Below are 25140 nucleotides of genomic sequence, written 5' to 3'. Positions count from 1 at the left end.
TCTACTGCATCTTTATGTAATACATGTATCACTAGCCACTTTAACTATGCCACTTTGTTTACATACTCATCTCATATGTATATACTGTACTCGATACCATCTACTGTATCTTGTCTATGCCGCTCTGTACCATCACTCATTCATATATCTTTATGTACATATTCTTTATCCCCTTACACTTGTGTGTATAAGACAGTAGTTTTGGAATTGTTAGTTAGATTACTTGTTGGTTATTACTGCATTGTCGGAACTAGAAGCACAAGCATTTCGCTACACTCGCATTAACATCTGCTAACCATGTGTATGTGACAAATAAAATTTGATTTGAGTAAAGACTCCACTTCCTTAGCTAGGCATGAAGACAGATGGCAGGCAGGAAGACAGGTAAGCAGGGAGACGGCAGGCATGAAGACAGATGGCAGGCAGGAAGACAGGCCATCAGGCAGGCAGGCAGACAGATGGCAGGCAGGCATGAAGACAGATGGCAGGCAGGCAGGCAGGCAGATGGCAGGCAGGCAGGCAGGCAGGCAGGGAGACGGCAGGCAGGCATGAAGACCGGCAGGCAGGCAGGCAGGGAGACGGCAGGCAGGCATGAAGACCGGCAGGCAGGCAGGAAGGGAGACGGCAGGCAGGCATGAAGACCGGCAGGCAGGGAGGGAGACAGAGTGCAGAGCAGAGAGTGCAGAGCAGGCAGAGACATAGACATACAGCTGCTGCTTGTTTACAGGTGCTCCCAAAAACAAATGGCACAGCATAGTGGGATCGATCCATTCTCTGATCACATTAGTACGGCTGTCTGAGAGCACTGCAGTCACTGCAATTAAAATCACTGCCGATGAGACAGCCCCAACTCACTCTGTTTCGCACTTTTTCATTTCCTCCATCTATATCACTCACTCATTCAATCACTCCCTTACTCCATTTCTCATTCAATCACTCCTTCACTCCTTTTCTCATTCAATCACTCATTCAATCACTCCCTCACTCATTCAATCACTCCCTCACTCATTCAATCACTCCCTCACTTATTTTCTCACTCATACAAACACTCAGTTAACATGAGAACATGCCACATACATATGCAAGCACACACATAGGCACGAAAGCTTGCAAACGCACGCAAGCACGCGCACACACAATCACTCACACAGTCACACACACAATCACTCACAGTCACACACACAATCACTCACACACACAGCAACAGCAGGTGGGACAGAGGAAAACTCAAAGTCAGAGAATTAACAATGACAGGCAGCGATAGGAAAAAATAGAACAAATGATTGAGAGGGAGAGATTGAGTGAAGAGGGAGAGACAGTCAGGGAGGGCAGTGTCTTTAATCTCCTGCAGGTGTCTGACAGTTGTGTTGCTGATGAAGCCTCAACACTTCCACTACATGTGATGCTGTCAGTCAACCACAGCTATAGAGACCTCCTCCACTCCTCACAGAGCAGAGAGAACGCAGAGACCGTCTGCCAAGGTTGGGTCAATTCCATTTCAATTCCGCCAGTTCAGGGAGGACTGCAAAATACTCACTGATAATGATTGGCCGTTTACATCCTAGGAATTAGAATTTATACCATGGTGTTTGAAGTTCAGGTTCATTTGTTCCATTCACATGACAGAGGACATGTGAATGATGTGTGATTAATACATACAATGCCTTCAGAAAGTATTCATAGGCCTTGACTTATTCCACATTTTGTCGTGGTACAGCCTGTGTTCTCACCCATTTACATACAATACCCCATAATGACAAAGTGAAAACATGTTTTTGGAAATGTTTGCAAATACATTGAAAATGAAATGCAGAATATTTACATAAGTATTCACACCCCTGAGTCAATACATGTTAGAATCACCGTTTGCAGCTATTACAGATGGAATTGTTTCTGGGAAAGTCTAAGTGCTTTGTACACCTGGATTGTACAATATTTGCACATTAATCTTAAATTCTTCAAGCTCTGTCAAGTTGGTTGTTGATCATTGTCAGACAGCCATTTAAGTCTTGCAGAAGATTTTAAAGTCAATTTACAACAAATTTGGAAAGTATTCAGACCCTTGAATTTTTCTACTTTATTACGTTAGCCTTATTCTAAAATTGAATATTTATCCTCATCAATCTACACACAATACCCCATGATGACAAAGCAAAAACAGCTTTTTAGAAGGAAAAAAAATGAAATATCACAAATATTACTGCCACCACCATGCTTCACCGGTGCCAGGTTTCAGCCAGACGTGACGCTTGGCTTTCAGGCCAAAGAGTTCAATCTTGGTTTCAGCAGACCATAGAATCTTGTTTCTCATGGTCTGAGAGTCCTTTAGGTGCCTTTTGGCAAACTCCAAGTGGGCTGTCATGTGCCTTTTTACTAAGGAGTGGCTTCCGTCTGGCCACTCTACCATAAATGCCTGATTGGTAGAGTTCTGCAGAGATGGATGTCCTTCTGGAAGGTTCTCCCATCTCCACAGGGTAACTCTGGAGCTCTGTCAGAGTGACCATCGGGTTCTTGGTCATCTCCCCGACCAAGGCCCTTCTCCCCGATTGCTCAGTTTGGCCAGGCGGTCAGCTCTAGGAAGAGTCTTGGTGGCTCCAAACTTCTTCCATTGAAGAACGAAGGAGGCCACTTTGTTCTTGGGGACCTTCAATGCTGGAGACATTTTTTGGTACCCTTCCCCCAGATCTGTGTATCGATACACTCCTGTTTTGGAGCTCCATGGACAATTCCTTCGACCTCATGGTTTGGTTTCTGCTCTGACAAGCACTGTCAACTGTGGGACCTTATATAGACAGGTGTGTGCCTTACCAAATCATGTCCAAGCAATTGAATTTACCACAGGTGGACTCTAATCAAGTTGTAGAAACATCAAGGATGATCAATGGAAAGAGGATGCACCTGAGCTCAATTTCAAGTCTCATAGCAAAGGGTCTGAATACTTTACCATTCAAAAGTTTGGGTCACTTAGAAATGTCCTCGTTTTTGAAAGAAAAGCACATTTTTTGTCCACTAAAAAGAATATCAAATTGATCAGAACAGGCCAGCATCCCCGAGTTGCCTCTTCACTGCTGACGTTGAGACTGGTGTTTTGCGGGTACTATTTAATGAAGCTGCCAGTTGAGAACTTGTGAGGCGTCTGTTTCTCAAACTAGACACTCTAATGTACTTGTCCTCTTGCTCAGTTGTGCACCGGTGCCTCCCACTCCTCTTTCTATTCTGGTTAGAGTCCCAAACAAAACGCTTTGCATTCAGGACATAAAGTTAATTTCTTTACTAAATGTTTTGTAGTATTACTTTAGTGCCTTGTTGCAAAAAGGATTAACTACAATGCTGTTGATCCAGCTTCAGTTTTCTCCTATTACAGAGCCATTAAATTCTGCAACTGTTTTAAAGTCACCATGGTGAAATCTCTGAGCAGTTTCCTTCCTCTCTGGCAACTGAGTTAGGAAGGATGCCTGTATCTTTGCAGTGACTGGGTGTATTGATACATCCTCCAAAGTGTAATTAATAACTTCACCATGCTCAAAGTGATATTCAATGTCTGCTTTTTAATGATTTTTTTTATTAATAGGTGCCCTTCTTTGCGAGGCATTGGAAAACCTCCATGGTCTTTGTGGTTGAATCTGTGTTTGAAATTCACTGCTCGACTGGGGGACCTTCTAGTCAAATGTATGTGTGGGTATAGAGATGATGTAGTCATTAAAAAAAATCATGTTAAACACTCTTATTGCACAGAGTGAGGTTTTGCAACAACTTAATGTTGCTTAATTTGACCCCTGAACTTATTTAGGCATGCCATAACAAAAGGGTTGAATACTTATTGACTGAAAACATTTCAGCGTTTATTTTTAATGAACTAATACAAATGTCTAAAAACACAATTCCACTTTGACATTATGGGGTATTGTGTGTGTGACAAAATCTCAATTGAATCCATTTTAAATTCAGGTTGTAAAACAACAAAATGTGGAATAAGTCAAGGGGTGTGAATACTTTCTGAAGGTACTGTACATCTTCCTAATGACTTGATATGATATTGACCCCAGTCCTGATGCCCACTAGACTAACTTTACAGAGGATTCAACTGTTGTAATACAGCATTTGGACTACAGCGATGGGGGAAAAAGGTATACAGTTACATACAGGGATATTATTTTTGACGATATATAATATTGTATTGGCAATATCGCCATATTATTTTTGCGCTAGTTGGTTGTGCCTGCACCAAAACTCCAATAATTTTCCTTCACAGCTTGTTCTCCATCTTTTTAAATTAGGGAGCCAATTTGTTTTCAGCAATCTTATTTCCATGACTGATCAAAACTAGTTCTCTCATGGCTCTCTCTTGTCCCTCTGTAGCAGACATATGGAGTGAAATACACTGCTCAAAAAAATAAAGGGAACACTAAAATAACACATCCTAGATCTGAATGAATGAAATATTCTTATTAAATACTTTTTTCTTTACATAGTTGAATGTGCTGACAACAAAATCACACAAAAATTATCAATGGAAATCAAATTTATCAACCTATGGAGGTCTGGATTTGGAGTCACACTCAAAATTAAAGTGGAAAACCACACTACAGGCTGATCCAACTTTGATGTAATGTCCTTAAAACAAGTCAAAATGAGGTTCAGTAGTGTGTGTGGCCTCCACGTGCCTGTATGACCTCCCTACAACACCTGGGCATGCTCCTGATGAGGTCTCCCGAGGGATCTCCTCCCAGACCTGTACTAAAGCATCCGCCAACTCCTGGACAGTCTGTGGTGCAACGTGGCGTTGGAGCGAGACATGATGTCCCAGATGTGCTCAATTGGATTCAGGTCTGGGGAACGGGCGGGCCAGTCCATAGCATCAATGCCTTCCTCTTGCAGGAACTGCTGACACACTCCAGCCACATGAGGTCTAGCATTGTCTTGCATTAGGAGGAACCCAGGGCCAACCGCACCAGCATATGGTCTCACAAGGGGTCTGAGGATCTCATCTCGGTACCTAGTGGCAGTCAGGCTACCTCTGGCGAGCACATGGAGGGCTGTGCGGCCCCCCAAAGAAATGCCACCCCACACCATGACTGACCCACCGCCAAACCAGTCATACAGGAGGATGTTGCAGGCAGCAGAACGTTCTCCACGGCGTCTCCAGACTCTGTCACGTCTGTCACATGTGCTCAGTGTGAACCTGCTTTCATCTGTGAAGAGCACAGGGCGCCAGTGGCGAATTTGCCAATGTTCTCTGGCAAATGCCAAACGTCCTGCACGGTGGTGGGCTGTAAGCCCAACCCCCATCTGTGGACGTCGGGCCCTCATACCACCCTCATGGAGTCTGTTTCTGACCGTTTGAGCAGACACATGAACATTTTTGGCCTGCTGGAGGTCATTTTGCAGGGCTCTGGCAAGTGCTCCACCTGCTCCTCCTTGCACAAAGGCGGAGGTAGCGGTCCTGCTGCTGGGTTGTTGCCCTCCTACGGCCTCCTCCACGTCTCCTGATGTACTGGCCTGTCTCCTGGTAGCGCCTCCATGCTCTGGACAGTACGCTGACAGACACAGCAAACCTTCTTGCCACAGCTCGCATTGATGTGCCATCCTGGATGAGCTGCACTACCTGAGCCACTTGTGTGGGTTGTAGACTCCGTCTCATGCTACCACTAGAGTGAAAGCACCGCCAGCATTCAAAAGTGACCAAAACATCAGCCAGGAAGCATAGGAACTGAGAAGTGGTCTGTGGTCACCACCTGCAGAACCACTCCTTTATTGGGGGTGTCTTGCTAATTGCCTATAATTTCCACCTGTTGTCTATTCCATTTGCACAACAGCATGTGGCATTTATTGTCAATCAGTGTTGCTTCCTAAGTGGACAGTTTGATTTCACAGAAGTGTGATTGACTTGGAGTTACATTGTGTTGTTTAAGTGTTCCCTTTATTTTTTTGAGCAGTGTATGTTTGGAACATCGAATTGCAATAAAATCACAGAATCAAATCACAATACATATTGTATTGGCACCTACAGTTGAAGTCAGAAGTTTACATAGACTTAGGTTGGAGTCATTAAAACAAATGTTTTAACCACTCCACAAATGTCTTGTTAACAAACTATAGTTTCGGCAAGTCGGATCTACTTTGTGCATGACATAAGTCCTTTTTCCAACAATTGTTAACGGACAGATTATTTCACTTATAATTCACTGTATCACAATTCCAGTGGGTCAGAAGTTTACATACACTAAGTTGACTGTTCCTTTAAACAGCTTGGAAAATTTCAGAAAATGTCATGGCTTTAGAAGCTTCTGATAGGCTAATTGACATAATTTGAGTCAATTGGAGGTGTACCTGTGGATGTATTTCAAGGTCTACCTTTAAACTCAGTGCCTCTTTGCTTGACATCATGGGACAATCAAAAGAAATCAGCCAAGACCTCAGAAAAAACATTGTAGACCTCCACAAGTCTGGTTCATCCTTGGGAGCAATTTCCAAACGCCTGAAGGTACCATGTTCATCTGTACAAACAGTACGAAATTACAAACACCATAGGACCACACAGCCGTCATACCGCTCAGGAAGGAGACTCGTTCTGTCTCCTAGAGATGAACGTACTTTGTTGCGAAAAGTACAAATCAATCCCAGAACAACAGCAAAGGACCTTGTGAAGATTCTGGAGGAAACAGGTACAAAAGTATCTATATCCACAGTAAAACGAGTCCGACATAACCTGAAAGGCCACTCAGCAAGGAAGAAGCCACTGCTCCAAAACCGCCATGAAAAAGCCAGACTACGGTTTGCAACTGCACATGGGGACAAAAGATTGTACTTTTGGGGGAAATGTCCTCTGGTCTGATGAAACAAAAATAGAACTGTTTGGCCATAATAACCATTGTTCTGTTTGGAGGAAAAAGGGGGATGCTTGCAAGCCAAAGAACACCATCCCAACCGTGAAGCACGGGGGTGGCAGCATCATGTCGTGGGGGTGCTTTGCTGCAGGAGGGACTGGTGCACTTCACAAAATAGATGGCATCATGAGGTGGGAAAAGTAGGTAGATATATTGAAGCAACATCTCAAGACATCAGTCAGGAAGTTAAAGCTTAGTCGCAAATGGGTCTTCCAAATGGACAATGACCCCAAGCATGCTTCCAAAGTTGTGGCAAAATGGCTTAAGGACAACAAAGTCAAGGTATTGGAGTGGCCATCACAAAGCCCTGACCTCAATCCAATAGAATATTTTTGGGCAGAACTGAAAAAGTGTGTGCGAGCAAGGAGGCCTACAAACCTGACTCAGTTACACCAGCTCTGTCAGGAGGAATGGGCCAAAATTCACCAATACTCACCAAATTCACCAAAATTCAATACTTATTGTGGGAAGCTTGTGGAAGACTACCAGAAACGTTTGACCCAATTTAAACAATTTAAAGGCAATGCTACCAAATACTAATTGAGTGTATGTAAACTTTTGACCCACTGGGAATGTGATGAAAGAAATAAAAGCTGAAATAAATAATTCTCTCCACTTTTATTCTGACATTTCACATTCTTAAAATAATGTGGTGATCCTAACTGACCTAAAACAGGGAATCTTTACTGGGATTATATGTCAGAACTTGTGAAAAACTGAGTTTAAATGTATTTGGCTAAGGTGTATCTAAACGTCCGAGTTCAACTGTAAGTATCATGATAATATCGTATCGTGAGGTCCCTGGCAATCCCCAGCCCTATTTGACTAGTGGAAATTCATCCAGTAATTTTGTAGCTGAGCTGAATGTAGAAGAGGCGTCTCACTTCAGCCTTATAACCAGTATGACTGGCTAGTGCTGCCTTTTATCCAGCATGTTCTTTTTTATGCCAGTGCAGAACACAGAGAGTGTGTGTTGTGTGTCTGTTGGTTGGTCAGAGAATGTGTATCGCTTGCTTGTTGGTTTGTTAGAGTGGTCGGCTGATGTATTGGATTAATATTCTCATGGTCAGATGTGGTATTTGGGAGAGGTGAGCCTTGTTCAGATCGTTCTGCCAGGGAGATATCACAAATATTGATTTAGCATTCCCTGCTATATTGTGCTGCAGACAGGCAGAGAGCAGCGCAGAGAATGAAGGGTCCTTAAGATCTGCACAGGCTTTTCAAAGGACAGCCCTAATGCATGTTCTCCATTGATCGTCTGAGCAAATGTGCTGCTGTCCAGCCTCTAAAGGTCTGACAGGCCTTACAAAGCTGCAGCTAAGCACACACACTGAGCTATTGAGTACTACCCATTGCCAGGCACTTGTAGTACAAAACCTACAGTCTGTATGTGCTGCGGGTATTGATCTCGCTGCTTTATACCCTGGCTGGAGGCCATGGGGTCTGTCTATCATTCTTATGCCTCGAGTGTGATGTATGTGTGTGTGTGTGTGGTTGTGTGTGTGGTTGTGTGTGGCTGTGTGTGTGTGTGTGTGTGTAATTGTGTGTGACTGTGTGTGTGTGGTTATGTGTGGCTGTTTGTGTGTGTGTGTCAGGGTTTCTATTCCGGTGCTCAGAATGACAGAAATCACATTTAGATGATGGTAATTAACAGAACATAGAACTCATGTAATAAAGTAGCAAATAAAACTTCATTTTCAGCCTCCCGAATGGCGTAGCGGTCTAAGGCACTGCACCGCAGTGCTGCGTCACTACAGATCCAGGCCGTGACCGGAGACCCATGAGGCAGCGTACATTTGGCCCAGCGTCGTCCGGGTTAGAGGAGTTGTCCTTGTCCCGTCGCGCTCTAGTGACTCACGTGGCGGGCCGGGCACAAGCACGCTGACACAGTCGCCAGGTGTACGGTGTTTCCGCCGACACATTGGTTGTTTCAGAGGACGCGCAGTTCTCAACCTTCACCTCTCCCAAGTCCGTACGGGAGTTTCAGCAATGGGACAAGACCTTAACTACCAATTGGATATCATGAAATTGTGGAGAAAAAGGGGTTAAAAGAACCTAGAAGGCAGCATCCTGGAGTCGCCTCTTCACTGTTGACGTTGAGACTGGTGTTGTGCGGGTACTATTTAATGAAGCTGCCAGTTGAGGACTTGTGAGGCATCTTTTTCTCAAACTAGACACTAATGTACTTGTCCTCTTGCTCAGTTGTGCACCGGGGCCTCCCACTCCTCTTTCTGTTCTGGTTAGAACCAGTTTGAGCTTTTCTGTGAAGGGAGTAGTACACAGCATTGTACGAGATCTTCAGTTTTTTTGTCAATTTCTTGCATGGAATAGCCTTAATTTCTCAGAACAAGAATAGACTGACGAGTTTCAGAAGAAAGATCTTTGTTTCTGGCCATTTTTAGCCTGTAATCAAACCCACAAATGCTGATGCTCCAGATACTCAACTAGTCTAAAGAAGGCCAGTTTTATTGCTTCTTTAAATCAGCACAACCGTTTTCAGCTGTGCTAACATAATTGCAAAAGGGTTTTGTAATGATCAATTAGCCTTTTAAAATGATAAACTTGGATTAGCTAACACAACGTGACATTGGAACACAGGAGTGATGGTTGCTGATAATGGGCCTCTGTACGCCTATGTAGATATTCCATTTAAAAAACAATCTGCCGTTTCCAGCATCAATAGTCATAACATTAGGGGGCACTATTTTCACGTCCGGATGAAAAGTGTTCCCAAAGTAAACTGCCTGCTACTCATGCCCAGAAGCTAGGATATGCATATTATTAGTAGATCTGGATAGAAAACACTCTGAAGTTTCTAAAACTGTTTGAATGATATCTGTGAGTATAACAGAACTTATTTGGGCAAACTATCCAGGATTTTTTTTTTTTTGAGGTCACTCTCTTTTCAATGGGTTTTCAATGGGAATCTAGAATTCTAAGGTAATTGCTTGCAGTTCCTATCGCTTCCACTGGATGTCAACAGTCTCTAGACATTGGTTGATGTTTTTCCTTTGAGAAATGAACAAGTAGCCCTGTTCAGAACAAGGGTAGAGTGAAATGTACTGTTGTGGTTGAGGCGCGTGACCTGAAAGCTCGCTACACTTTGTTTTCCTCCGGTATTGAACACAGTTTATCCCGTCTTAAGTTTGATTGATTATTTACGTTTAAAAAATACCTGGTTCGATTAGGAAAGTTGTTTGGATCAAGTTTACAGGTAACTAATTAGATCATGTGTAGTCATGTTGCGCGAGTTGGAACCGGTGTATTTTCTGAATCATACGTGTCAAATAAATGGACATTTTGGATATATAACGACAGAATTTATCAAACAAAAGGACCATTTGTGATGTTTAATGGACATATTGGAGTGCAAACAGAAGAAGATCTTCAAAGGTAAGGCATGAATTATATGTTATTTCTGACTTTTGTGTTGTGTCTGGCGGGCTGTATTATGATTTTCATGTGTATGTTTGCTGGGGTGCTGTCCTCAGATAATAGCATGGTTTGCTTTCGCCGTAAAGCCTTTTTGAAATCTGACACTGTGGATGGATTAACAAGAAGTGCATCTTTAAACCGGTGTATAACACTTGTATAATTTATTAATTATTATTCTGAGTATTTCTGTTTTTGAATTTGGCACGCTGCTATTTCACTGGGTGTTGTCAAATCAATCCCGTTAACAGGATTGGCACGCGAAGGGATCACTAAGAGGTTTTAACAAGGTCTACACTGTATTTCTGATCAATTTGATGTTATTTAAAAAAAAATGGACAAACATTTTCTAAGGGAACCCAAACTTTTGAATGGTGCCAAAAGCCAGCTAACAAAAACCCTGATGTGTGTGTGTGTATATTTACATTTACGCATGTTTTAGGGATGTGATTCGATTATTAATGATTACTTGCGTCATGTCTGAGTTGTGTATGTGAGTCTTTTTGTGCGTGTGTGTGTGTGTGTGTGTGTGTGTGTGTGTGTGTGTGTGTGAGTGAGACTCACTGAGGCAGCTGTGGCCGTAGTGCACCATGAAGTCTGCCCCCAGGGCGCGGGCCGTGAAGTCGTCCACGCAGCAGGCTCCGTACGTCACATCACCCATCACAATGGTGTCTGCCTCTGTGAACCTGGGACACACACACACATATGACCAAAACCACTCCTCTGACCGCACATGAACACAAATAGAACTATCCCCTTGTCATTGGACAACCACGCACACACAATCTCCAATCAGCTCAGTCTATTAGCCCCACTGACCTCCCCTCTTACTATGGCGATCGATACCCAACCTGGCTCCAGCACAGTAGCATCTTGATAGGGTCAGCAGGATCAATCCCCAGTCTCACCATGTTACCATGTACTGGCTGTCTCTGAATGGGACAAGTCAAGTAGAGGGACTAAGAGTGACATGTCACTCAGATAATGCTTTTCCATCCCTTTATGATTGACATGCCAAACATCAACAGGGCCTATAGAGCAGTCAGGTTGGTGGTCCATGAACAGGAGTCAATCATCATTGAATAACAGAGCTACAGTCAGTCAGTCTGCATCAACAGATGAGATATATTAGAGGGTCAGGATAAATAGAGACTAGTTGATAATCTGATTAGTGGGGGGTAGGGGTAAGTAAGGACACTATTTTGTTTTATAGGACATGGATTTATAGATAGCACATCTGGATGGAAACTGCAGAGGCAGGGTCAATTACAGATGATCTGTCCATCTGTGGCCTTAGCATAAAATACTATCAACTGCCCTATCCACATCCTACTACGGAAGGCCTTTTCTATTGAAAAAGCCACAAAGCCATACCAGTTTTTTGTTTTCTTTTGCTCTAATAAATTAAAGCAACAAATTAATTCATTCTGCAGCTCATCATCCCTTCCGGGGGATTAAAACACTGACTAAAATGAGTGAATGCTGAAAGCTGAGAAAGAGAAGTGTGTGAGTAGATAAAGGACAGAGTGGGGAAAGAGAGGTGTGAATGGATAAAGGACAGAGAGAGGAAAGAGGTGAGAATGGCTAAAGACAGAGAGAGGAAAGAGAGGTGAGAATGGATAAAGGACAGAGAGGAGTGAATGGATAAAGGACAGAGAGAGGAAAGAGAGGTGAGAATGGCTAAAGACAGAGAGAGGAAAGAGAGGTGAGAATGGATAAAGGACAGAGAGGAGTGAATGGATAAAGGACAGAGAGAGGAAAGAGAGGTGAGAATGGATAAAGGACAGAGAGAGGAAAGAGAGGTGAGAATGGATAAAGGACAGAGAGAGGAAAGAGAGGTGTGAATGGATAAAGGACAGAGAGGAAAGAGAGGTGTGAATGGATAAAGGACAGAGAGAGGAAAGAGAGGTGTGAATGGATAAAGGACAGAGAGAGGAAAGAGAGGTGAGAATGGATAAAGGACAGAGAGAGGAAAGAGAGGTGAGAATGGATAAAGGACAGAGAGAGGAAAGAGAGGTGAGAATGGATAAAGGACAGAGAGAGGAAAGAGAGGTGAGAATGGATAAAGGACAGAGAGAGGAAAGAGAGGTGAGAATGGATAAAGGACAGAGAGAGGAAAGAGAGGTGTGAATGGATAAAGGACAGAGAGAGGAAAGAGAGGTGTGAATGGATAAAGGACAGAGAGAGGAAAGAGAGGTGTGAATGGATAAAGGACAGAGAGAGGAAAGAGAGGTGTGAATGGATAAAGGACAGAGAGAGGAAAGAGAGGTGTGAATGGATAAAGGACAGAGAGAGGAAAGAGAGGTGTGAATGGATAAAGGACAGAGAGTAAAGAGAGGTGTGAATGGATAAAGGACAGAGAGAGGAAAGAGAAGTGAGAATGGATAAAGGACAGAGAGAGGAAAGAGAAGTGAGAATGGATAAAGGACAGAGAGAGGAAAGAGAGGTGTGAATGGATAAAGGACAGAGAGAGGAAAGAGAGGTGTGAATGGATAAAGGACAGAGAGAGGAAAGAGAGGTGAGAATGGATAAAGGACAGAGAGGAAAGAGAGGTGTGAATGGATAAAGGACAGAGAGAGGAAAGAGAGGTGAGAATGGATAAAGGACAGAGAGAGGAAAGAGAGGTGTGAATGGATAAAGGACAGAGAGAGGAAAGAGAGGTGTGAATGGATAAAGGACAGAGAGTAAAGAGAGGTGTGAATGGATAAAGGACAGAGAGAGGAAAGAGAGGTGAGAATGGATAAAGGACAGAGAGAGGAAAGAGAAGTGAGAATGGATAAAGGACAGAGAGAGGAAAGAGAAGTGAGAATGGATAAAGGACAGAGAGAGGAAAGAGAGTGAGAATGGATAAAGGACAGAGAGAGAAAGAGAGGTGAGAATGGATAAAGGACAGAGAGAGGAAAGAGAAGTGAGAATGGATAAAGGACAGAGAGTAAAGAGGTGTGAATGGATAAAGGACAGAGAGTAAAGAGGTGTGAATGGATAAAGGACAGAGAGTAAAGAGGTGTGAATGGATAAAGGACAGAGAGAGGAAAGAGGTGTGAATGGATAAAGGACAGAGAGAGGAAAGAGAGTGTGTGAATGGATAAAGGACAGAGAGGAAAGAGAGGTGTGAATGGATAAAGGACAGAGAGAGGAAAGAGAGGTGAGAATGGATAAAGGACAGAGAGAGGAAAGAGAGGTGTGAATGGATAAAGGACAGAGAGGAAAGAGAGGTGTGAATGGATAAAGGACAGAGAGGAAAGAGAGGTGAGAATGGATAAAGGACAGAGAGAGGAAAGAGAGGTGTGAATGGATAAAGGACAGAGAGGAAAGAGAGGTGTGAATGGATAAAGGACAGAGAGAGGAAAGAAGTGAGAATGGCTAAAGGACAGAGAGAGGAAAGAGAGGTGTGAATGGATAAAGGACAGAGAGAGGAAAGAGAGGTGTGAATGGATAAAGGACAGAGAGAGGAAAGAGAGGTGTGAATGGATAAAGGACAGAGAGAGGAAAGAGAAGTGAGAATGGATAAAGGACAGAGAGAGGAAAGAGAGGTGAGAATGGATAAAGGACAGAGAGAGGAAAGAGAAGTGAGAATGGATAAAGGACAGAGAGGAAAGAGAGGTGAGAATGGATAAAGGACAGAGAGAGGAAAAGAGGTGTGAATGGATAAAGGACAGAGAGAGGAAAGAGAGGTGAGAATGGCTAAAGGACAGAGGAAAGAGAAGTGAGAATGGATAAAGGACAGACAGAGGAAAGAGAGTGAGAATGGATAAAGGACAGAGAGAGGAAAGAGAGTGTGAATGGATAAAGGACAGAGAGAGGAAAGAGAAGTGTGAATGGATAAAGGACAGAGAGAGGAAAGAGAGTGTGAATGGATAAAGGACAGAGAGAGGAAAGAGAGGTGTGAATGGATAAAGGACAGAGAGAGGAAAGAGAGGTGTGAATGGATAAAGGACAGAGAGTAAAAGAGAGGTGTGAATGGATAAAGGACAGAGAGAGGAAAGAGAGTGTGAATGGATAAAGGACAGAGAGTAAAGAGAGGTGTGAATGGATAAAGGACAGAGAGAGGAAAGAGAGGTGTGAATGGATAAAGGACAGAGAGAAAAGAGAGGTGTGAATGGATAAAGGACAGAGAGAGAAAGAGAGGTGTGAATGGATAAAGGACAGAGAGAGGAAAGAGAAGTGAGAATGCTAAAGGACAGAGGAAAGAGAAGTGAGAATGGCTAAAGGACAGAGGAAAGAGAAGTGAGAATGGATAAAGGACAGAGAGAGGAAAGAGAAGTGAGAATGGATAAAGGACAGAGAGGAAAGAGAAGTGAGAATGGATAAAGGACAGAGAGAGGAAAGAGAAGTGAGAATGGATAAAGGACAGAGAGAGGAAAGAGAGTGAGAATGGATAAAGGACAGAGGAAAGAGAAGTGAGAATGGCTAAAGGACAGAGGAAAGAGAAGTGAGAATGGATAAAGGACAGAGAGAGGAAAGAGAAGTGAGAATGGATAAAGGACAGAGAGAGGAAAGAGAAGTGAGAATGGATAAAGGACAGAGAGAGGAAAGAGAAGTGAGAATGGATAAAGGACAGAGAGAGGAAAGAGAAGTGAGAATGGATAAAGGACAGAGAGAGGAAAGAGAAGTGAGAATGGATAAAGGACAGAGAGAGGAAAGAGAAGTGAGAATGGATAAAGGACAGAGAGAGGAAAGAGAAGTGAGAATGGCTAAAGGACAGAGGAAAGAGAAGTGAGAATGGATAAAGGACAGAGAGAGGAAAGAGAAGTGAGAATGGATAAAGGACAGAGAGGAAAGAGAAGTGAGAATGGCTAAAGGACAGAGAGAGGAAAGAGAAGTGAAATGGATAAAGGACAGAGAGAGGAAAGAGAAGTGAGAATGGATAAAGGACAGAGAGAGGAAAGAGAAGTGAGAATGGATAAAGGACAGAGGAAAGAGAAGTGAAATGGCTAAAGGACAGAGGAAAGAGAATGAGAATGGCTAAAGGACAGAGAGAGGAAAGAGAAGTGAGAATGGATAAAGGACAGAGAGAGGAAAGAGAAGTGAGAATAGCTAAAGGACAGAGAAAAGAGAAGTGAGAATGGATAAAGGACAGAGAGAGGAAAGAGAAGTGAGAATGGATAAAGGACAGAGAGGAAAGAGAAGTGAGAATGGATAAAGGACAGAGAGGAAAGAGAAGTGAGAATGGATAAAGGACAGAGAGAGAAAGAGAGTGAGAATGGATAAAGGACAGAGAGAGGAAAGAGAAGTGAGAATGGATAAAGGACAGAGAGAGGAAAGAGAAGTGAGAATGGATAAAGGACAGAGAGAGGAAAGAGAAGTGAGAATGGATAAAGGACAGAGAGAGGAAAGAGAGTGAGAATGGATAAAGGACAGAGAGAGGAAAGAGAGGTGTGAAATGGATAAAGGACAGAGAGAGGAAAGAGAGGTGAGAATGGATAAAGGACAGAGAGAGGAAAGAGAGTGAGAATGGATAAAGGACAGAGAGAGGAAAGAGAAGTGAGAATGGCTAAAGGACAGAGAGAGGAAAGAGAAGTGAGAATGGATAAAGGACAGAGAGAGGAAAGAGAGGTGAGAATGGATAAAGGACAGAGGAAAGAGAAGTGAGAATGGATAAAGGACAGAGAGAGGAAAGAGAAGTGAGAATGGATAAAGGACAGAGAGAGGAAAGAGAGGTGTGAATGGCTAAAGGACAGAGGAAAAAGAGGTGAGAATGGATAAAGGACAGAGAGAGGAAAGAGAAGTGAGAATGGCTAAAGGACAGAGAGAGGAAAGAGAGGTGTGAATGGATAAAGGACAGAGGAAAGAGAAGTGAAATGGCTAAAGGACAGAGAGAGGAAAGAGAAGTGAGAATGGATAAAGGACAGAGAGAGGGAGAAGTGAGAATGGCTAAAGGACAGAGAAAGGAAAGAGAATGGCTAAAGGACAGCGAGAGGAAAGAGAGGGATAAAGGACAGAGGAAAGAGAAGTGAGAATGGATAAAGGACAGAGAGAGGAAAGAGAGTGAGAATGGATAAAGGACAGAGAGAGGAAAGAGAAGTGAGAATGGATAAAGGACAGAGAGAGGAAAGAGAAGTGAGAATGGATAAAGGACAGAGAGAGGAAAGAGAGAATGGATAAAGGACAGAGAGAGAAAGAGAAGTGAGAATGGATAAAGGACAGAGAGAGGAAAGAGAAGTGAGAATGGCTAAAGGACAGAGAGAGGAAAGAGAGGTGAGAATGGCTAAAGGACAGAGAGAGGAAAGAGAAGTGAGAATGGATAAAGGACAGAGAGAGGAAAGAGAAGTGAGAATGGCTAAAGGACAGCGAGAGGAAAGAGAAGTGAGAATGGCTAAAGGACAGAGAGAGGAAAGAGAAGTGAGAATGGCTAAAGGACAGAGGAAAGAGAAGTGAGAATGGCTAAAGGACAGAGGAAAGAGAAGTGAGAATGGCTAAAGGACAGAGGAAAGAGAGGTGAGAATGGCTAAAGGACAGAGAGAGGAAAGAGAAGTGAGAATGGCTAAAGGACAGAGAGAGAAAGAGAAGTGAGAATGGCTAAAGGACAGAGGAAAGAGAAGTGAGAATGGATAAAGGACAGAGAGAGGAAAGAGAAGTGAGAATGGCTAAAGGACAGAGAGAGGAAAGAGAAGTGAGAATGGCTAAAGGACAGAGAGAGGAAAGAGAGGTGTGAATGGATAAAGGACAGAGAGAGGAAAGAGAGGTGAGAATGGATAAAGGACAGAGAGAGGAAAGAGAGGTGTGAATGGATAAAGGACAGAGAGAGTAAAGAGAAGTGAGAATGGCTAAAGGACAGAGAGGAAAGAGAAGTGAGAATGGCTAAAGGACAGAGAGAGGAAAGAGAAGTGAGAATGGATAAAGGACAGAGAGAGAAAGAGAAGTGAGAATGGCTAAAGGACAGAGAGAGGAAAGAGAAGTGAGAATGGCTAAAGGACAGAGAGAGAAAGAGAAGTGAGAATGGATAAAGGACAGAGAGAGAAATCTGAGAATGGCTAAAGGACAGAGAGAGGAAAGAGAAGTGAGAATGGCTAAAGGACAGAGAGAGGAAAGAGAAGTGAGAATGGCTAAAGGACAGCGAGAGGAAAGAGAGGTGTGAATGGATAAAGGACAGAGAGAGGAAAGAGAAGTGAGAATGGCTAAAGGACAGAGAGAGGAAAGAGAAGTGAGAATGGATAAAGGACAGAGAGAGGAAAGAGAGGTGAGAATGGCTAAAGGACAGAGAGAGGAAAGAGAAGTGTGAATGGATAAAGGACAGAGAGAGGAAACCCCTCTCTGAGAATGGATAAAGGACAGAGAGAGGAAAGAGAGGTGAGAATGGATAAAGGACAGAGAGAGGAAAGAGAAGTGAGAATGGATAAAGGACAGAGAGAGAAAAGAGAAGTGAGAATGGATAAAGGACAGAGAGAAAAGAGAGTGAGAATGGATAAAGGACAGAGAGACCCCTCTCTGAGAATGGCTAAAGGACAGAGAGAGGAAAGAGAGGTGAGAATGGATAAAGGACAGAGAGAGGAAAGAGAAGTGAGAATGGCTAAAGGACAGAGAGAGGAAAGAGAAGTGAGAATGGCTAAAGGACAGAGAGAGGAAAGAGAAGTCCTGGCTAAAGGACAGAGAGAGGAAAGAGAAGTGAGAATGGATAAAGGACAGAGAGAGGAAAGAGAGGTGAGAATGGCTAAAGGACAGAGAGAGAAAGAGAAGTGTGAATGGATAAAGGACAGAGAGGAAAGAGAAGTGAGAATGGATAAAGGACAGAGAGAGGAAAGATCTGAGAATGGCTAAAGGACAGAGAGAACCCCTCTCTGAGAATGGATAAAGGACAGAGAGAGGAAAGAGAAGTAAATGGCTAAAGGACAGAGAGAGGAAAGAGAAGTGAGAATGGCTAAAGGACAGAGAGATCTGTTTACACCTGAGAATGGCTAAAGGACAGAGAGAGGAAAGAGTTTGAGAATGGATAAAGGACAGAGAGAGGAAAGAGAGGTGAGAATGGCTAAAGGACAGAGAGAGAAAGAGAGGTGAGAATGGCTAAAGGACAGAGAGATCTGTTTAGAATGGATAAAGGACAGAGAGAGGAAAGAGAAGTGAGAATGGATAAAGGACAGAGAGAGGAAAGAGAAGTGAGAATCTAAAGGACAGAGAGAGGAAAGAGAAGTGAGAATGGCTAAAGGACAGAGAGAGGAAAGAGAATCTGAGAATGGCTAAAGGACAGAGAGGAAAGAGAAGTGAGAATGGCTAAAGGACACCGAGAGGAAAGAGAGGTGTGAATGGATAAAGGACAGAGAGAGGAAAACCCCTGAGAATGGATAAAGGACAGAGAGAGGAAACCCCTCTGAGAATGGATAAAGGACAGAGAGAGGACCTCTCCTCTGTGAATGGCTAAAGGACAGAGAGAGGAAAGAGGTGTGAATGGATAAAATGCAGAACAGGAAAGATAGCAGTGGAGATGAGGAGATAGAGGTGGGGGGGGTTTAGTGGCTGTGTTTTGACTTATTCAGGCTAGCCAGGAAAGGTAGAATTAATAGAGAATAAAGGGGAAAACAGGAGACTGAAACAGACAGTGTAGCCTACCCACCAACCCAGTCTGACTAACAACAGCTGGCTGTCTACTGCTGCCCAGTCAATGAACCCTTAGATACTGTACACTGGCTACAGAGGCTACTTCCTCTCTCACGCTCCCTTTTTAATTCCTCTTCCACTGGACCTAATTGTACTTTAGTTTGATAAGAGGTAGTTCAAAGTTCGGACTCTCCTTTCTCGCCTCTGTTTTCATCTCTCCATCTGTGTACACCTCTCTCCTCTAACCCCTCTCTCTCTCCATCTGTTTACACCTCTCTCCTCTAACCCCTCTCTCTCCATCTGTTTACACCTCTCTCCATCTGTTTACACCTCTCTCCTCTAACCCCTCTCTCTTTACCCCTCTCTCTCCTCTAACCCCTCTCTCTCCATCTGTTTACACCTCTCTCTCTCTCCTCTAACCCCTCTCTCTCCATCTGTTTACACCTCTCTCCTCTAACCCCTCTCTCTCCATCTGTTTACACCTCTCTCTCCTCTAACCCCTCTCTCCATCTGTTTACACCTCTCTCCATCTGTTTACACCTCTCTCCTCTAACCCCTCTCTCTCCATCTGTTTACACCTCTCTCCTCTAACCCCTCTCTCTCCATCTGTTTACACCTCTCTCTCCTCTAACCCCTCTCTCCCATCTGTTTACACCTCTCTCCTCTAACCCCTCTCTCTCCATCTGTTTACACCTCTCTCTCCTCTAACCCCTCTCTCCATCTGTTTACACCTCTCCTCTAACCCCTCTCTCTCTCCATCTGTTTACACCTCTCTCCTCTAACCCCTCTCTCTCCATCTGTTTACACCTCTCTCCTCTAACCCCTCTCTCCATCTGTTTACACCTCTCTCTCCCCCTCTGTTTACCTCTCTCCTCTAACCCCTCTCTCCATCTGTTTACACCCTCTCTCTCCATCTGTTTACACCCCTCTCTCCTCTAACCCCTCTCTCTCCATCTGTTTACACCTCTCTCTCTCTCCTCTAACCCCTCTCTCCATCTGTTTACACCTCTCCTCTAACCCCTCTCTCTCTCCATCTGTTTACACCTCTCCTCTAACCCCTCTCTCTCCATCTGTTTACACCTCTCTCCTCTAACCCCTCTCTCTCCATCTGTTTACACCTCCTCTCCCCTCTCTCCATCTGTTTACACCTCTCCTCTAACCCCTCTCTCTCCATCTGTTTACACCTCTCTCCTCTAACCCCTCTCTCTCCATCTGTTTACACCCCTCTCTCTCCATCTGTTTACACCCCTCTCTCTCCATCTGTTTACACCCTCTCTCTCTCCATCTGTTTACACCTCTCTCCTCTAACCCCTCTCTCTCCATCTGTTTACACCTCTCTCCTCTAACCCCTCTCTCTCCATCTGTTTACACCTCTCTCCTCTAACCCCTCTCTCCATCTGTTTACACCTCTCTCTCCATCTGTTTACACCCTCTCTCCTCTAACCCCTCTCTCTCCATCTGTTTACACCCCTCTCTCCTCTAACCCCTCTCTCCATCTGTTTACACCCCTCTCTCTCCATCTGTTTACACCTCTCTCCTCTAACCCCTCTCTCTCCATCTGTTTACACCTCTCTCCTCTAACCCCTCTCTCTCCATCTGTTTACACCTCTCCTCTAACCCCTCTCTCTCCATCTGTTTACACCCCTCTCTCCTCTAACCCTCTCTCTCCATCTGTTTACACCTCTCTCCTCTAACCCCTCTCTCTCCATCTGTTTACACCTCTCCTCTAACCCCTCTCTCCATCTGTTTACACCTCTCTCTCCATCTGTTTACACCTCTCTCCTCTAACCCCTCTCTCTCTCCATCTGTTTACACCTCTCTCCTCTAACCCCTCTCTCTCTTTGTTTTTATGGCTATCGATACTCAACTACCTTCACCCTCCAGAGGGGCATGGACTCTCTTTATATTTGTTCTCTTCTCTAACCCTCTCTCTCCATCTGTTTACACCTCTCTCCTCTAACCCCTCTCTCTCCATCTGTTTACACCTCTCTCCTCTAACCCCTCTCTCTCTCCATCTGTTTACACCTTTCTCCTCTAACCCCTCTCTCTCCATCTGTTTACACCTTTCTCCTCTAACCCCTCTCTCTCCATCTGTTTACACCCTCTCTCCTCTAACCCCTCTCTCTCTCCATCTGTTTACACCTCTCTCCTCTAACCCCTCTCTCTCCATCTGTTTACACCTCTCTCCTCTAACCCCTCTCTCTCCATCTGTTTACACCTCTCTCCTCTAACCCCTCTCTCTCCATCTGTTTACACCTCTCTCCTCTAACCCCTCTCTCTCCATCTGTTTACACCTCTCTCCTCTAACCCCTCTCTCCCATCTATTTACACCTCTCTCTCCATCTGTTTACACCTCTCTCTCCATCTGTTTACACCTCTCTCCTCTAACCCCTCTCTCTCCATCTGTTTACACCTCTCTCCTCTAACCCCTCTCTCTCCATCTGTTTACACCTCTCTCCTCTAACCCCTCTCTCCATCTGTTTACACCTCTCTCCTCTAACCCCTCTCTCCATCTGTTTACACCTCTCTCCTCTAACCCCTCTCTCTCCATCTGTTTACACCTCTCTCCTCTAACCCCTCTCTCTCCATCTGTTTACACCTCTCTCCTCTAACCCCTCTCTCTCCTCTAACCCCTCTCTCTCTCCATCTGTTTACACCTCTCTCCTCTAACCCCTCTCTCTCCATCTGTTTACACCTCTCTCCTCTAACCCCTCTCTCTCCATCTGTTTACACCTCTCTCCTCTAACCCCTCTCTCTCCATCTGTTTACACCTCTCTCTCCATCTGTTTACACCTCTCTCCTCTAACCCCTCTCTCTCTCCATCTGTTTACACCTCTCTCCTCTAACCCCTCTCTCTCCATCGGTTTACACCTCTCCTCTAACCCCTCTCTCTCCATCTGTTTACACCCCTCTCTCCTCTAACCCCTCTCTCTCCACCTGTTTACACCTCTCTCCTCTAACCCCTCTCTCTCCATCTGTTTACACCTCTCCTCTAACCCCTCTCTCCATCTGTTTACACCGCTCTCTCCATCTGTTTACACCTCTCTCCTCTAACCCCTCTCTCTCCATCTGTTTACACCTCTCCTCTAACCCCCCTCTCTCTCTCTGTGTTTTTATGGCTATCGATGCTCAACTACCTTCACCCTCCAGAGGGGCATGGACTCTCTTTATATTTGTTCTCTTTTCTAACCTCTCTCTCTCTCCATCTGTTTACACCTCTCTCCTCTAACCCCTCTCTCTCCTCTAACCCCTCTCTCTCTCCATCTGTTTACACCTCTCTCTCTCTCCTCTAACCCCTCTCTCTCCATCTGTTTACACCCCTCTAACCCCTCTCTCTCCATCTGTTTACACCTTTCTCCTCTAACCCCTCTCTCTCCATCTGTTTACACCTCTCTCCTCTAACCCCTCTCTCTCTCCATCTGTTTACACCTCTCTCCTCTAACCCCTCTCTCTCTCATCTGTTTACACCTCTCCTCTAACCCCTCTCTCTCTCCATCTGTTTACACCTCTCTCCTCTAACCCCTCTCTCTCTCCATCTGTTTACACCTCTCCTCTAACCCCTCTCTCTCTCCATCTGTTTACACCTCTCTCCTCTAACCCCTCTCTCTCCATCTGTTTACACCTCTCCTCTAACCCCTCTCTCTCTCCATCTGTTTACACCTCTCTCCTCTAACCCCTCTCTCTCCATCTGGACTTTACACCTCTCTCCTCTAACCCCTCTCTCTCCATCTGTTTACACCCCTCTCTCCTCTAACCCCTCTCTCTCTCCATCTGTTTACACCCCTCTCTCCTCTAACCCCTCTCTCTCCATCTGTTTACACCTCTCCTCTAACCCCTCTCTCTCCATCTGTTTACACCTCTCCTCTAACCCCTCTCTCTCTCTCTCTGTTTTTATGGCTATCGATGCTCAACTACCTTCACCCTCCAGAGGGGCATGGACTCTCTTTATATTTGTTCTCTCCTCCATTCCTCTAATGACTGCTCTGGTGTGAAGGACACTACAGTCCACCTGAGCCTAGTAAAACACAGCCACATGGATGAAGGGAACTCATCCGGTAAATCAATATTGGCTTTCTAAGATATGATTCGCTTATCCTTTCTTTCGTCAAGGTCTTGATTTCAGTGTGTGTTGTGCATGTTGTGTGTGTGTGTGACAGAGAGAGAGTAAGGGAGAGTTGTGCAATAGAGGGATCATGATAATGTGAGACTAAGAACTAGCCTAAATCCCACCGTTTGGTGTGTGTGTGTGTTTGTGAGAGAGAGATAGTAGCTGAACAATAGGCTTCCTTAAATCTCATTGCCCCTGTTGTTTTAAAGCATACTAATGACATTGTTAGAGCTGCATAAATGTATGTCTCCCAGGTAAAACATATATATGGCTATCCCACAAGAATGTTGAAGAGAGATGCCCTGAAGTCTGCCCACAACAGCGGCAGTCTACCCACCACAGCAGCAGTCTACCCACCACAGCAGCAGTCTACCCACCACAGCAGCAGTCTACCCACCACAGCAGCAGTCTACCCACCACAGCAGCATACTGCAATATCTACAATGCAAACAACCGCACTGCAGAATATTACTGTATCTAATCAAGCATCCATCTGCAAGAAATAACATTATCATGCCATCTTATTGGTGCTACACATCTCATTATTTCCAGTGTGTGACTGAAATACCTGGGTAATAGATGCAGTGAATCTGATTACAGAGCTGAGGCCCCAAGGAGGCCCCAATGAGAGAAGTGATGCTACCTGGGAACAGGAGAGTAATTACAGAGCTGAGGCCCAATGAGAGATGTGATGCTACCTGGGAACAGGAGAGTAATTACAGAGCTGAGGCCCAATGAGAGATGTGATGCTACCTGGGACCAGGAGAGTAATTACAGAGCTGAGGCCCAATGAGAGATGTGATGCTACCTGGGATCAGGAGAGTAATTACAGAGCTGAGGCCCAATGAGAGATGTTATGCTACCTGGGATCAGGAGAGTAATTACAGAGCTGAGGCCCAATGAGAGATGTGATGCTACCTGGGAACAGGAGAGTAATTACAGAGCTGAGGCCCAATGAGAGATGTGATGCTACCTGGGATCAGGAGAGTAATTACAGAGCTGAGGCCCAATGAGAGATGTGATGCTACCTGGGATCAGGAGAGAGTAATTACAGAGCTGAGGCCCAATGAGAGATGTGATGCTATCTGGGACCAGGAGAGTAATTACAGAGCTGAGGCCCAATGAGAGATGTGATGCTACCTGGGATCAGGAGAGTAATTACAGAGCTGAGGCCCAATGAGAGATGTGATGCTACCTGGGAACAGGAGAGTAATTACAGAGCTGAGGCCCAATGAGAGATGTGATGCTACCTGGGATCAGGAGAGTAATTACAGAGCTGAGGCCCAATGAGAGATGTGATGCTACCTGGGAACAGGAGAGTAATTACAGAGCTGAGGCCCAATGAGAGATGTGATGCTACCTGGGATCAGGAGAGTAATTACAGAGCTGAGGCCCAATGAGAGATGTGATGCTACCTGGGACCAGGAGAGTAATTACAGAGCTGAGGCCCAATGAGAGATGTGATGCTACCTGGGATCAGGAGAGTAATTACAGAGCTGAGGCCCAATGAGAGATGTGATGCTACCTGGGATCAGGAGAGTAATTACAGAGCAAAGATGAGTGCAATCCCCCTGTCCCACCGGAGAAGGGCTGAACTAGGGAGAGAAAGACAGAACGAGAGAGGGGGCTATAGAAGGAGAGAGGGAAAAGAAGATCGAGATATGGGGGGGGAGAGAGAGAGAAAGAGAAACATTGAGGGAGAGATGAGAAAAGGGATAGATAGAGAGGATGGCTACCAGTGTTTACAGCAACCCAACCCTCAAGCTCCATCTCACATTGGACTTATGATATCACATCTCTCCCTCTCCTCTCCATTTCCTGGCTGGAGTTACCATCTCTGGCTCTTGAGCTGAAACATCTGAAGTGAAATGTCATTCAGATGTCATTTGGATGACGAGAAGCCTGTGAACTTCTTAACAGGCCTTGTTAATTAGGGGCCCTCTTTAGCAGACAGTTAGTACAGAGCTCATAACTAGGTGATTGGAGAGTTGTGGTTATGTACTACAGAGAAAGATGCATAAACTATGCATGCATAAATAGACACTCACTGTACAGCTTGACTAAGGGGTTATTTACATGGCGGATCGATGCAGTTCTCTCCCACCGTCAAGGGGATCACAAGGTTAGATCCATCCACGTCTTGCTGTCCTCGGGAGATCAGATCCTTGCCTGACTGTGACA

The 25140-nt window shown here is 44.6% G+C and overlaps 1 protein-coding gene across 2 annotated transcripts in view; it reads right to left on the bottom strand.

Annotated features, from left to right (window-relative positions):
- Positions 1–25140, bottom strand: part of LOC112265534 (2-(3-amino-3-carboxypropyl)histidine synthase subunit 1) — a 129418-nt gene that overhangs the window by 60468 nt on the left and 43810 nt on the right. For both annotated transcript variants that reach the window (XM_042296211.1, XM_042296210.1), the window contains exon 4: positions 10884–11005. In XM_042296211.1, coding sequence (XP_042152145.1) covers positions 10884–11005 — 122 coding nt within the window. The remainder of the gene's footprint in view (positions 1–10883; positions 11006–25140) is intronic.

This window comes from Oncorhynchus tshawytscha, linkage group LG13 (genome assembly GCF_018296145.1).
Source record: "Oncorhynchus tshawytscha isolate Ot180627B linkage group LG13, Otsh_v2.0, whole genome shotgun sequence".
NCBI classification, from domain to species: domain Eukaryota; kingdom Metazoa; phylum Chordata; class Actinopteri; order Salmoniformes; family Salmonidae; genus Oncorhynchus; species Oncorhynchus tshawytscha.
Note: the sequence above shows the minus strand (reverse complement) of the source record. Positions and strands in the feature narration are given on the sequence as shown.